Source organism: Carcharodon carcharias, chromosome 25 (genome assembly GCF_017639515.1).
Source record: "Carcharodon carcharias isolate sCarCar2 chromosome 25, sCarCar2.pri, whole genome shotgun sequence".
Taxonomy (NCBI): Eukaryota; Metazoa; Chordata; class Chondrichthyes; order Lamniformes; family Lamnidae; genus Carcharodon; species Carcharodon carcharias.
The window spans coordinates 20,459,865-20,473,870 of record NC_054491.1 but is presented as its reverse complement, the minus strand read 5'-3'; the positions used below and the strand labels follow the sequence as shown (position 1 = coordinate 20,473,870).

At 40.7% G+C, this 14,006-nt stretch overlaps 1 protein-coding gene across 3 annotated transcripts in view; it reads left to right on the top strand.

Annotated features, from left to right (window-relative positions):
* Window positions 1-14,006, top strand: part of kmt2a (lysine (K)-specific methyltransferase 2A) — a 150,574-nt gene that overhangs the window by 71,038 nt on the left and 65,530 nt on the right. For all 3 annotated transcript variants that reach the window (XM_041174477.1, XM_041174478.1, XM_041174476.1), the window contains exons 5-9: window positions 3,816-4,041; window positions 5,325-5,389; window positions 6,653-7,021; window positions 8,883-8,959; window positions 13,815-13,943. In XM_041174477.1, coding sequence (XP_041030411.1) covers window positions 3,816-4,041; window positions 5,325-5,389; window positions 6,653-7,021; window positions 8,883-8,959; window positions 13,815-13,943 — 866 coding nt within the window. The remainder of the gene's footprint in view (window positions 1-3,815; window positions 4,042-5,324; window positions 5,390-6,652; window positions 7,022-8,882; window positions 8,960-13,814; window positions 13,944-14,006) is intronic.

The window sequence follows — 14,006 nt, the reverse complement described above, 5'->3', positions numbered from 1 at the left end:
TTGCTTCACCCCTTCAACCACCTAATCTATTCCTTACCAGATATTTATCCAATTCTTTTCCAAAAGAGTTTGTTGACACAACATCAACATTTAAAGTTGCTTGATTAAAATAGGCCAAAATACATTGAAGATGAATTTGAAAGAAAATGTAATAATCATTTGACATCAAAGATTTGGTATATGCTTTAAAGTTGAGATAGTATCTTTTATTTTTATCTCTTAAAAACTGGGAATAAATCAATCTCCGAGGACAGCACAGGGTACGATTTATACCATAGAGTTTGTGCTTGCAGTTTGTCACATGGGGTGTTCTTGACACCAACTGGGGGAGCGTTTCAGCTATGGAGAGAGACTGGATGGGCTAGGCATAGGATATAAGAGAGATCAACTGCAGTTCAGTTGCTTTGCCAAATGGAAAGAGGAAATTGCAGCGTGAATGTTGTTACACATCTTAATAGGCATTTACAGAGTGTTATTAGTATGTGCCTGTGGAGTAATTTCTGCATGTATAACCTTTGCTTTCTAAAGGCAGCTTTAATTTCTTGTGACTAAAAAGTGTAATGCATGCAAGCCTAGACCTGCATGTTAGTATGAAAGAGGCTGAAATGCCATTACCCAGAAAGCATATTCAACTTTACAATGAGTAAAAATGTATAGAAATTCTGGGTCATTTCAGTAATTGATATAATCTTTCTGGTAGTAAAGATGATAGATTGTTGGAACCCAGCCTCAGTTTAGTTCTGACCAAGCAAGTTACACATCTAGTCTCAGTGCCTTATGATGCGCTATAATCTGCAGTGATGTTTTGTACACTTGTATTTTGTCAGTTGACTAATAACGAAGATGGGAATTTCCAATTAGGTTTCCAAACCCATAATTAAAATTTCACATAGAGGCTGTTGTCTATCTGTCTAACTCACCCTTGAACATATTCGGTGACCCAGCCACCACTGCTGTCAGGAAGAGAATTCTAAAGAGAGGAAATTCCTCCTCAGCTCCATCTTAAATAGGAGACCCCTTATTTTAAACTGTGCCCCCTAGTTCTGGATTCCCCAGAAGGGTAAACATCCTCTCAGCATCTACCCTGTTAAGGCCCCTCAGAATTTTATGTTTCAATAAGGGAGATGGTGGTGCAGTGGTATTGTCACGGGACTAGTAGTCCAGAGGTCCAAGCTAATGCTGTGGGGGCATAAGTTCAAAATCCCACACGGCAGCTGTGAAACCTAAATTCAAGTAATAAATCTGGAATATAAAGCTAATCATTAATGGTGACTATGACAGCTATCATCAATTGTTGCAAAAACCTATTTGGTTGACGACTGTGCTTTAGGGAAGGAAATCTGCAATCCTTAACTGGTCTGGTCTACATGTGACTCCAGACCCACGGCAATGTGGTTGACTCATAATTGCCCTCTGAAATGGTCTGGCAAAGCCATTCAGTTTGCGGGCAGTTGGGGATGGGCAACAATAATGCCTACATCCCACAAAAGAATATTGAAGAAAAATAAAATCACTTCTCACATTTCTAAAATCTAGCGAGTATGCTCTATTTTTCCTCATAAGACCACCCTTTCATCGCAGGAATCAGCCAAGTGAACCTCCTCTGAATTGCTTCCAATGCAAGTATATCCCTTCTTAAGGAGACTAAAACTGTACACAGTACTCCAGATGTGGTCTCACCAGTGCTCTGTGTGGCTGAATAATTTTGGTTTCCTTATTTAAGAAAGGATTTAAATGCATTAGAAGCAGATCAGAGAAGCATCACTTGACTGATATCTAGGCTGGAGGTGATGGGGGGGTGTTATCATATGAGTCTGTATCCATTGAAATTTAGAATAATGAGAGGTGATGTTATTGAAACACATAAGATCCTGAGGGTACAGCTTCAAAATAAGGGGTCTCCCATTTAAGACTGAGATGAGAATATTTTTTTCTCTGAGGGCTGTCTTTGGAATTCTCTTCCCCAGAGAGCAGTGGAGGCAAGATCACTGAATACATTCAAGGCAGAGGTAGATAGATTCTTACCTAATAAGGGTATCAAAGGATATTGGGGATAAGTGGGAAAAAGGAGTTGAGACCACAATCAGATCAGCCATGATCTTATTGAATGGTGGAGCAGGCTCGAAGGGCCGAGTATCCTACTCCAGCTCCTGATTCGTATGTTCATATCTTCCCTGCTTTTATACTTGCAATAAAAGCCAACGTTCCATTTGCCTTCCTAATTATTGCTGTACCTGCATGCTAACCTTTTGTGATTTGTGTGCAAGGACAACCTGGTCCCTCTGTACTGCAGCATTCTGTAATCTCTCTCCAGTTAAATAACATTTGGCTTTTCTATCCTTCCCACCAAAGTGGACAGCCTCATGTTTTCCCATGTTATACTTCATCTGTCAAATTTTTGCCCACTCACTCAACTTATCTATATCTTCCTCACAACTTGCTTTCCTACTTACCTTTGTACCGTCTGCAAGTTTGGTTACAACACAGTGACCCCCTTCATCTTTGTCACTAATATAGAACTAATACTGAGCCCCTATTGCATTCCACTAGTTACAGTTTGCTGAAAATGGCCCATGTATCCTGACTCTCGCTTTTCTGTTAGTTAACCAATCCTCTATCCACACTAATATATCGCACCCAATACCATGAGCTCTTACTGGTGCAGTAGCCTTTTGTGGCACATATCCAATGCCTTTTGGAAATCCAAATACGCCAGACCTACTGGTTCCCCTTTATCCACCCTGCTTTTTACATCCACAAAGAACTCTAATAAATTTGTGAAATGTGACTTCCCTTTCTCAAAACCATGTTGACTCTGCCCAATTGTGTTAAGATTTTCAAAATACCCTGCTACTACATTTTTGATAATGGAGTCCAGCATTTTCCAATGATAAATTTTAGGATAACTGACATCCTTACAAACTGATCAATTATAGATATTTTGTCAGATACTGTGATGGTATGATGTGATAATGCATGAAGAAAATAGTTATAGTTGATGTGTTTGACACAATCTCAGACTTTGCAATGGAACCAAGAATTGAGCTAGAATGAAGGAAGGCAAACATGGAGGGTAGTGAAATATACAATAATCTGCCTGGAGAAACAGTGGAGGTAGAGAATATTAGCTAATTCATATGGATAGATAGGGACTGGGTGTTTTAAGAGAAACTACTGTATGGTATTTTTCAAGTCTTGGGGCCAGCAAGAGAGGTGTCTTCCTGGAGAATGTTGCTCCTGTGGCTGGCTTTCAGTAAATACCACCCATGGGAGAACATATCAGAATTTAAAGTAGCTGCTCTCTACAATTTTCTGTCTATTAATTTTTTGGTATGCTCCCCGCTGGGAGTACACTAGACCCAAGAAAGTTACAGGAGTTCCATATTTGGCTTTTGATTTTCCATTTGTATAATTGTGGGTTAGACTATGTAGACCTATTTAAAATTTTAAAACTGAGGCTCGAAGATCCAAAACCACGAAGGCATTTTTGGAGACCTCAATGGTATCAATATTCTGCCCATCTGCTTGGATATACTGGGTTATAAGTATAAGGTATTAAGAATTCTTTGTCCTACATTAAGTATACAGGCCAGAAAATATTGAATTAATTAAGTTTCATGAAGTGACAGGGCTCTTTCTCTTTAGGTAGCTAATGTTCCCTTTTGGAAGATAAAATACATGCTTCCTGGGAGTGCCCGTGGAAATGTGCCTATATTTGTGGAGGGATTTGCCACACCAGAAGTCACTGTATTAGTATGTAATCTCTCCTGCCTAAGAAAACAGTCGCTATGAAACCGCTTCTCTATGCATTGCAGATAAATCATCTGTAGCTGGGTCAGAGGATGCTGAACCACCTGCACCAATAATCAAACCAATCGCTAAGCACAAGGTCCCACAGGAGCCTATTGTTCGGAAGGGGAGGAGGTCACGTAGGTGTGGGCAGTGTTCAGGCTGTCAGGTACCAGATGACTGCGGCCAGTGTACAAATTGCTTGGACAAACCCAAATTTGGTGGTCGGAATGTGAAAAAGCAATGCTGCAAGTGAGTGGGACTTAGTAACCAGCTGTTTTAGAACAAGTGTAAATTGAAATTTGTTAAAGAAGACTTTTGAAGTGTACATTTGTTAATGTAAGTGAATGTGGTAGCCACTTTGTTTACAGCTCACAAATGCAAATGAGATGAATGGCCAGTTTTGTATTGATTGTGTGATGAACATTGGCAAGAGCACCAGAAGAGTTCTTTACTCTTTAAAGAGTGTCCTGGGATCTTTAATATCCATCTTAACCTTTAATGCCCATCTTAACAAGCATATTTAATATTTAATCCATGATTTGTGTAGGGCTGATATTGGATTGGGAATTCAATGGTAGTTGGCAGAGAATTATTTAGTTTTTTATGTAGGATGCAAATGCACCTCGTGCTGTAGTCCCAAAACTGGGCAGGCTCAATGTTTAATCCCTGGTTTGTGTTAGGTTAGCTAATCTCATTCAAGAAAACAGATGGAGTGCTAAACTTTGAGCTGGTCTACTGGCTAGGTTAGGGTAAGAACAGCCAGGGATTCCTGCTCTTGATCCCTAATTAATGAACTTCATTAAAGAGTGCATGCGGATATTTGCTTAGCACAAGATTAGATTTTATTGGTATTTTCTCTTCAAGTTAAACCATCCGCCAACACTTTTTGTTCAGGCTAACTAGTATGGCTACTTGAATGGGTTACTGGAGGACTGCTAGTGCCCGTGGTTCAATATCCCAACCAGAGTCAAGTGCCTTAAGGAAAGGTAGTTAGCATAAAAAATATCATTGCTATTATTGTGCAGTGTTCTGTTGAAGGATACATTCTACAGACACCAACCTCTATATTTCTTGAGATGGATAATGAAGTCTCAACAGTAGAGGAGATTGGCATTCAAACTCTAAGTCTTCTGAGTATTAGAGGTTCCCAAGTGCACTTCACATAAGACCTTTAACAATTTAATTGAGACGAGAGACTTTCATCTTAATTCTTGCCCCTCCTAGAAAACGTTACATCACAAATCTTGGTATATTTTTATATACAAACCCTGATATTGAGAGAATTGGGCATGGAAGCCAGCGTATGTGGGCTTAAGGTGCTCTTGATTTTTTTCTGACTGGTTCTTCTCTGAAGGCTTTCCCATTGAGATATTTTGTATTAAGAGCTAAGTGTTACCACATTGGAGCCATAGTATTAAACTGTTTAAGTTGCAGTGCCTGAAAATGCAATGTGCATGCTATAATTTATATTCCGTTTTAATCTATTTTCCCTTTTCTACTGTATCTGTACAACTCACTACCTTCTTGTGAAGGATGCGGAAATGTCAGAATCTCCAATGGATGCCTTCTAAAGCACCTCCTCCGAAACCAGTTAAAGGTGAGTGCTGTCAATATTCCTTTAACTCTGCTGTGCGCTTGTTAATTTGCATTTGGTTTTGCTTCTGCACCTCAGAATCAGTGAATTTTACAAAGTTGCACTTGCTACCTAGATAGAAGATCAAGACTTGCACTTATGTAGTATTTTAAGACACTTGTCTGAAACTTGCCAAAGTGCTTTAACTGCATTTAGTCGCTTTGAAGAGCAGTGACTGTTGTTATGGTATTCAAGCCTTTAACAAAAACTTTCCCAAACAGAATTTTTAAATGTGTTTAATGTGCCCTGTGAAATTTTTGCTAATAGGATAGGAGCCATCTTATTTGTTGCTGATTTATAAAAATGAAGATTTACTGAGAGATAAAGTATATTTGTGTAACAGGTAAAAATCAGTTTTGTTTCCTCTGAACCCTCCTTCCTTTGTAATTTTCTTCTTATTATAGATACTATCCTCCTAGTCTCCTGCTAAATGGTACTTTTAATGTTCGCCTAGTGATTTCCCCAGTACCCGTAAAATTACTTATTCCTTATAAATAATTGCCTAGTATTTGAGGTTGTGCGAAGAATATTGAAAAAGGCACTGTGAAGTTAATTCTTCCCATTTTCTGTGTGTCAGATCCTATTGAAAACTTGATAGGTCTTTTAAAAAAAACATAGCTGATTGGATTTTAATTTGTGCAGCTTTATACATCCCTAAGTTGTGTTATTGTATCTTTAGGAGGAGTGGCTTTAGTCAGTGGATATTTTTTTAAAACAGGAAGCACATGAAATTAATTGCGATATTTGTGGATTGAACGGAAGATACCAGTCTGATCTCAGATGCACCTGCACAAAATATTAATGTAGCAAGAAATGTTTTGTGTTGATGCTCCCCTGTTGGCTCATGAATGAGCTCTGTAGTACTGAGCCATATGGACCCAAACTGCATTGAGTCAGTAACCTATGCTCCCCAGAACTGGGCAGGGGTAAAAAAAGAGATATGTTCCATATCACAGTCTAAAGAGCATACCCGAAAATTAAATATTCACGATAGTCCTAAGAGAATAGAGTTGATAATTGGGCTCAAGTTTCCCCTAATATAATAGTGCACCCAGCCTGTAGAATGGCCATTTGAGTGAGGTGGCAAAGACATGTTTTGGTGCCTTTAGAACCATACCGTGTCATGAGTCACTGCCTTCAGGAGAGAAGGGAGGTTACTGGGTTGAACTTGATGAGGATTGTGTCCTGTTTATTCTTTGACTGATGCATTTTAACTTTGGTTCTTAGTAAAGAAAAAGGAAAAGAAAACAAAAATACAAGAGAAGAAAGAAGTGCCAGCTGTAAAACAACATTCCGACTTCAGCCATAAAAGCTCTCCCCAGGCTGGTTCACAAGGACAAGAGCACGCCCAGAAAATGAACCAGGTTCCTCATCAACACAATGACCAGCAGTTTGAGGAAGGCAGCTCCTCTCCGCCTTCTGAAGTCCGGCAACAGGCAGCTATAGTTTCACCTGTCCGGAAACCTAGCAAACAACCCCCTCAACCATCTGACTCCAGTCAGCCTCAGCAACCAGGACATGTGCAACTGAAGAAAGAATCAGTCAAGCCTGGGCTGAGCGATCCAAAGAAAAAGCAGCCACTGCAAACAGATTCAGGTATTCTAAACTTGGCATTCATTATATCAAACACATTGCTGCTATAAGCTTACACTCTACTATAGAAGTAGCATTTTTGTATGATGTTCCTCTATCCGTCATTTTAAGAAGGCATGGACTGATTTGAAATAAACGTAATTGTTAATACTGCACAGCATTATTTCAAGGTTACAGGTTTTCATCCCAACAAGACGCTTCCCTCTCCCACACTCATTCCCCTTTCAGTAGTGTTGTAAGCTTGTAGTTGGTTCGCTATCATAGCGATAAAGACATTTTGTTCCCAGTAGGCTTGAGGAATTTTTGGGGGATGGAGGAGGAGTCCAGACTAGGTGGCATTACAGTCAGATCTACCACCCCTACAGATTGCATTGAGGTTTGTCAGTGAGCCATCTCACCATGGAACTGGTTGACATTAGCGATTGTATCTTCCCTCCACAAGGTAAACATGACCTGTCATGAGGGGATTGGAGAGCACTATTCTAGTGTAAAAAAGTGTTGGAAAATTCTGTAAAGTTTTTACATTGTGATTAAAGATTTGTTTAAATTGCATTTCTCTGCTGTTTCCTCTGAAGACTTGTCACCTCCATGTCACCACGTCATTTGTCTGACAGCAAGCCACTTTTCCATGTCTTTTGTGCCTCCTGTCTTCTCATGCCTTGACTTGGTGCATTTGCTGTGGCGGAGATATATTTGTGCTAAATAATAATATTACGAGGTGGCCCAACCTGTGGTTGTTCTTTTTTTCACTAGGTTTTAAGTAATGCTTGCATGCCATTGCAGGAACTGCTTAGTGCATAGTGTCTTTAGGACTCGGCTGAGGTTGTTTTAATAAGAACTTCCTGACTTTCAGCACTTTGTTCCGTCAAACCAGGGCCAGGTTGTCTTACGTTGCAATAACTGTGGTGCTCCTGTTTAATGAGTTCAAGGTAAAACTTAGAATTGGGTTTGCATTGTTTTACAGCCAGTTTAGTGTCTAGCACCTGAAATATATGATGCATCTTCCAATTTATTTGTTTTATTTCCTTTCCCTCTTGTTAGGGGGTTCTTAAGCACCTTCCAAGAGAGCAGGCAGGCAATCTTTTCCCAGGCTTCACACTAATGTCCCTCTTGAGGGTGTTGTGGGATTTCTTAGCTGCTTATATCCACCTCCCTCCCCACTTCCCCACCCTTGCATGGGACTTCTTCCTGACAACATCTGGAACCTACGACTTGTGGAAATAGCTGTACATATGCACTTACCACCTATCAATGGTACAGTGAGCTTGTACACTATCAACTGTACCATATAATGTCTGTTTTCTTTTATCTCCCCTCCTCTGATGTGGGCAATTCTATAGGCACTCCTTTGGTACCATGCCAAAATGGCGCTTTCCAACATCTGATAATCATGGTGGATGATGCCAGGCTATTCACCTCTTGGGGGCATCACAGTTGAGCCCTGACCACAGCTGATATCACTTGTGTCTGGATGGTAACTGGATAGCAACCAGAAGCAGGAGCCCTGCATGATTTCCATCCCTTTCCTGCAGTACTGAGAGCATTTGTGGAGCCCCGAATGCCACACTAGCTGACATCAGCACAGACTGGGAGTTGAACCTGTGACCATTTGATCTATATGGCTCAATTACGCACTGTTTTTACTATCTGAACATCAGGCTGTTCCATGATGTCTTTTGTTAAAGGTACCACAAAGCCCCTGTCCATTCTCAGACCAAAAAAGGGCTGTTGTACCTTCTGTTAGGTAACAGAGTTTACTGAGTTTGAAGCATTTAGGGGAAAAAATACCTCATGCAATTTGAACCTGTTGTCAGTGAAAGGTTCATCTTGGTTTGTCGCTTAATAAAGATCTTTGTTTCCCCAGCACTAGAGCTGAACAAGCAGAAGAAAGCCCCTGCTCGTTTCAATATTCAGTTAAAAACTAAAAAGCCGAAAGAAAAGGTGAGATTTAAACTTTCATCCTAGCTTTTTAATCCTAACTTACATAAAGGACAACTCCAGCACATTTTGGTGTATGTGTGTTCTCCTAGGTAAACTTTATCATTCTGGTGACATTAAAAATCATGCCACTGTTTTGAATTTTCTGATTGCATTTGCGCAAGATGCTTCTGTAGGTTGCAGATATCAGGTGTTCTTTTTATCGTGCTGTTCTGTGCCAGATGAACTGCACAACAGGTATCCTAGAGCTTTCCCTTCATGTCAAGGCCAAAAAGAGTTTCTTCTGTTCTACCTTTCCCTGGTTAGATTTTACAGTTTAGAGTTTCCAGTGTAGAGAATCATGTGCTGAAAGTATGTCGGGAATCCTAGTGTGTGAAGGTCATTGTGCTGCATTTGTGGCCTCACAACTTTCTCCCTGTTAAAATAAATGCAGATAACCAAGTAGGGCCACGAGTTAGGTATGCCCAAACTGTGCATCTGCATTTCTAATGTGTACTTTGTTTTGCAAAGTTCTGTGCCAGGAACCTAAAATTGTAAAACCCAGTCAGCTACCCACCCTTATCTCTTAGTCAATTCTCATCTTGACCCCACTTTTTAAAAATTAAGATCTAGGCCTACCACACATGGATCCCTAAAGATGACACCTAGATCTCAGTATTATTCCATGATGACTCAGTAGAAAATATGCATGAGAAGCCAATTGTTAGCTTTCTTTGGAGTTTCACTCAATACTATAGCAGACTGATCAGTGACTAGGGGGCATAGATTTAAAGTGATTGATAGAAGGATTAGAGGGGAGATGAGAAAAAAAAAATCAACTATAGAGTTGTAGGGGTCTGGAACTCACTGCCTGAAAGGTTAGTAGAGGCAGGAAGCCTAAACTCATTTAAAGGGCGTCTGGACATGCACCTGAAATGCCGTAACCTGCAGGGCTATGGACCAAATGCTGGAAAGTGGGATTAGGCTGGGTGGATCGTTTTTTTGGCTGGTGCAGATATGATGGATCAAGTGACCTCGTTCTGTGTTGTAAACTTTCTATGATTCTATGAATACTTCAGAGAAAGCATTGGGCCTCTTCCTGGTGTCTTCCTTAGCCTAAGCCATGTTGCAGAATCTGGGAGTGGAGAGTGTCTAGTGTCAGTGTTGTGCGATCTTTTGGCTCATGTAGAAAATTTATGGTCTGAAAGGGAAATTATCTCTGCTGACTCATGCAGGTACAACTCCACTAGGCTGGCAGTCTTCAGTACATTGCCAATTGTGCATTTTAACCCCAGACAGTGAGTGCCATTAACTGTTTGAATATAGCAATCATCACAGATAGGATCCCCTTTGATTTTCTTCCACTTCTGTAGCCTAAGAGTACTGAGACCAGCTGTAGCACCCCCAACTTATGCCCTGGCTGAGACCGGTTGACACAGCACAATCTAGGTCTGAATGTTTTTGTCCTGCACTTATAAGCACCTTTACCTATATGGGTAGCTGAGGCCAGCTTAGAAGTTTAATCCAATGTTAGATGACTTTTCTGTAAGGACTAATTTTACAAATGTGTTTCCCCAGAACCAAGTCTTGAGAGAGCATATCAAAAAATTGCAGTGTTATTCCCCATGGTTTTTTTTTCTAATAATGGGTGGGAAGCCAGGCCTACAATTTCTCAATATGTTCTCCCAATGGATCTGCCTCCCCACCAGAGCATGATTTCATAAAATTTACTCTATAGTATAGTTATTTTTAGCAGACTGAAAAGCCAGCTCTTCTAATTCTCCTGTTGAGTAAAACCTTGTCTTTCTTTCATTACTGGAAAAATGCTGAAGACTTTTCAGGTGCAGGGCACAGAGATGGCCCAAAAAATATACATGTGGTGGACAGGACTGTGCAGTAAGGGTTTCAGTGACTCCTTGTTCATTTGATGGGCTTCAATGCTCAGAAGTCAGGTACAGAGGCCGGAATTTTCCAGCCCCACCCCCCACCCCTGAGGTGGGGCTGGCGAGCCATTGGAATCTCCGTTCACATCAGCGGGACCGGAGGATCCTGCTGGCAAGAGGGGCTGGAAAATTCCGGTCAGAGTTACTGCATACAATTAATGCCCTGGACTTAATTGTGCTTTCCCAGTCTGTTTTTTCACATTCTAGATTCAGAGGCAGGGACACCAAAATCTTTTGTGTAGGTTACATCTATTTTGGGTAACAGTATGAGCAAGCGATCAGTAATATGTCCACAGTCCCTCCTGCCTGAGCTCCTGAGGTTTGAGTTTATTATTAAAGGAACAGGGTGCTATAAATACTCTTACATCTTCCCAATCTGTAAACATAATGCTAACATGTTTTTCCTACAGTGGTTTGGTATGGTTGAAGAGACTTATTCATGGGCTGCTTTTTGCCCTACCCATGAATCAGCTGTTTAAAAGAAAAATGGGGCAGGGTAATTCCAAAAGAAGTGACTTGTAAATTTTAAAATAGTATTCTCCCTTTTACAAAGCACCATTCTATCAGGCAGGTTCCTTTCAAGTGTCTTCCAGTGATGCAATGACAGGCTGCAAGCAGGTGTGGCTCAGGTTGACTTGCTCTCCAACCTTCCTTCCTTGCTTTAGGATTAGTGTCTCTACCAGCTTGCTCAGGTGTCGTCAGGGACTGTGTATGAGATGATGGGCTTGAAGACATGTTCTACCACTTTTGTGCTGCAGCATGTTCATACAAAACCTCATTAGACTGCCAGGCTGCTTCATGTGAAGTCTTTATTCAGGGAGGACTGAAAGAGAGCAGAATCAAAGCAAGGAAGTTAAGAGGAGAAAACTGAGACAGAAGAAAGATGAGAACAAGGGACACTGATCAGAGGAATAAGAAAGACAATCAGCACAGAAGTCATGAAATTTCAACTAAGATAGAAATGCAGAACGGAGAAAGAAAGAAGGATGTAAATAATTGAGACACAGGAAAAAGACTAGACGAGAGGGAGAGATGAGTTATTAAACTGCAATTATTCTTTGCGAGGAGTAAAGCTACTGTGAGTACTGGAATCGTTTCTCATATTTATTTAATGGATCCGTTTATTAGACTTTAGCTTACCCTTTTTGTTCCCTCTCCCATTAAATAAAGAGTAAACTTTCTCCCCTTTTAGATTGCAATGCAGTCCATAATCCCCTGAATGATACGGTGTGCTGCCCTCCTAGTCTTTTGCAGGTGACGCTTTCTAACCAGTTGATGGGATTTATCACTGATTTTCCCCAACCCGGTCTCAGTCTCTGCTTGTTATCACCCCCAGTACTGAGGCTGACATGGTAGAGAGGGGTTTAAAGTTTACTTTTCCAGGGAATGTGAATGGGCACATGATGAAATCTACCTCTGATACACCACTGCTGTGACTGGCTGTTGGCTAGTTTGACTTTGAGGTGTAAAATCTGATTATTCCTCTTCCCTATTGGCAAGGCACTTATCCTTGGTTTGTGCTGTGTCTGATGAATGAAAGTGGCTTCCACCATGTTGGTTACAGATTTGCGATTACCGAGATGCATGCTACCTGATAAAATTAAGTAATGGTGATGGGCTAATACCAGGCCATAAACACTGTTGGTGAGTGCTAGTATACTTAGTTGACAGGTACTGTTCACTCCTAAGACTATCAGAAGTATGATACACTAAGTTTCTTTGCTTGAGAGCCACTATTCATTCAGTGTTTTGCTTGAGATCTTCTCTGTGGAACATTGTTATATGCTAAACTGTAGACTGATGTTATATGGGTTTGTGCCTGTAATTCCCCATACTGTGAAGTCCCAGTTTAATTCACGCCTCTGACCATTTACCATTTGGAGACCAGGCACTACTTAGTGGGAAGAAAAAAGAAATATAAAGCCTTAAGGCAGATAGATCTATTTTAATAAATACTGGATATCCTTTGGTTTTCTTAGAGAGCACATAACTGGACTGAAGCCAACTTAGGTTAAATCTCATTACAGAACAGGCTGTGAGTAGGGGGCAGACACACATGGAACAGCCACAGGCTATATGCCATTGTTCTTGAGGAAAATTCCCAATCTTAACATTCAGTGGTACTGGGTTAAATACACTGAGCAGCTTGAAACTTACCTCCTCTAGAATATGAAGTTACATCCCTATTGCTCACCAACTCTGATGAAGCTTCTGACCCCACTTAAACTACTGTGGTGGACAATAGGCACAAGTGGAACATAAAGCACTGACAGAGATCAGGTCTGAGTTGTCTATAGGGTGTACATTCAAGTGGATATTCTGTTTTTACGGCCATGAAAGTTTTTGTCCAGTATTTATTCTGAAACAATCACACACTGACTGCTGAACTGTGAACAAAAGCGTTATGGGGTTCTTCCTGTGTCCGGTGCAGTATTATAAGCTCTCTTTGTTTACTGCCCGCTTAGGATTTTCTCTTCCCCACACCCCATCCCAACAAATATGTTGGTTTTATGTCACAATCACTTGCATAGATAGTATTGAATATTTGTAATACTGAGCCATGCAGACAACAGATTCACTAGTACATTTCCTAAAATCCATTTTGAGTTAGCTGCTCTGAGCAGCTGAACCTCTGCAGGTGGCCTCACACCTCTCAGCCAGGACAGGGAAAATTGGTCAGGGGGTGAGTGGGCAGAGAGATCAAACAATGTGATTTTATTCATTGGACAAGAAAATAACTTGTAGGGAGACCCATGATGTCGCATCTTTCCAACAGAAGTTGTATGATTGTGAAAGTTAATCCCAAATACTATGCTCTCATTTAGAAATGTTTTGGTTTTAGAAAGTGTTGCTTGAACAGGCACTGTTTGTATAATGGCTGACAAGTACATTTCTACAAGGAACAGCCTTATTGATTTCATGTTTCTTGTTTTTAGGATAAAGTGGTTGCTGTCAGCAAGTTTGAACCCAGTACTCTGAACCTGCTCACCCCATTCACGAATGTCAGTTGTGGGAAACAGAAACCATTGGCAGATGGAGTCCACAGGATCAGAGTGGATTTCAAGGTAGAAAGAAAAATGCTGGGACTGCTAATTTGTCACACCAACTACAGGAAAAATTAGCTCTAG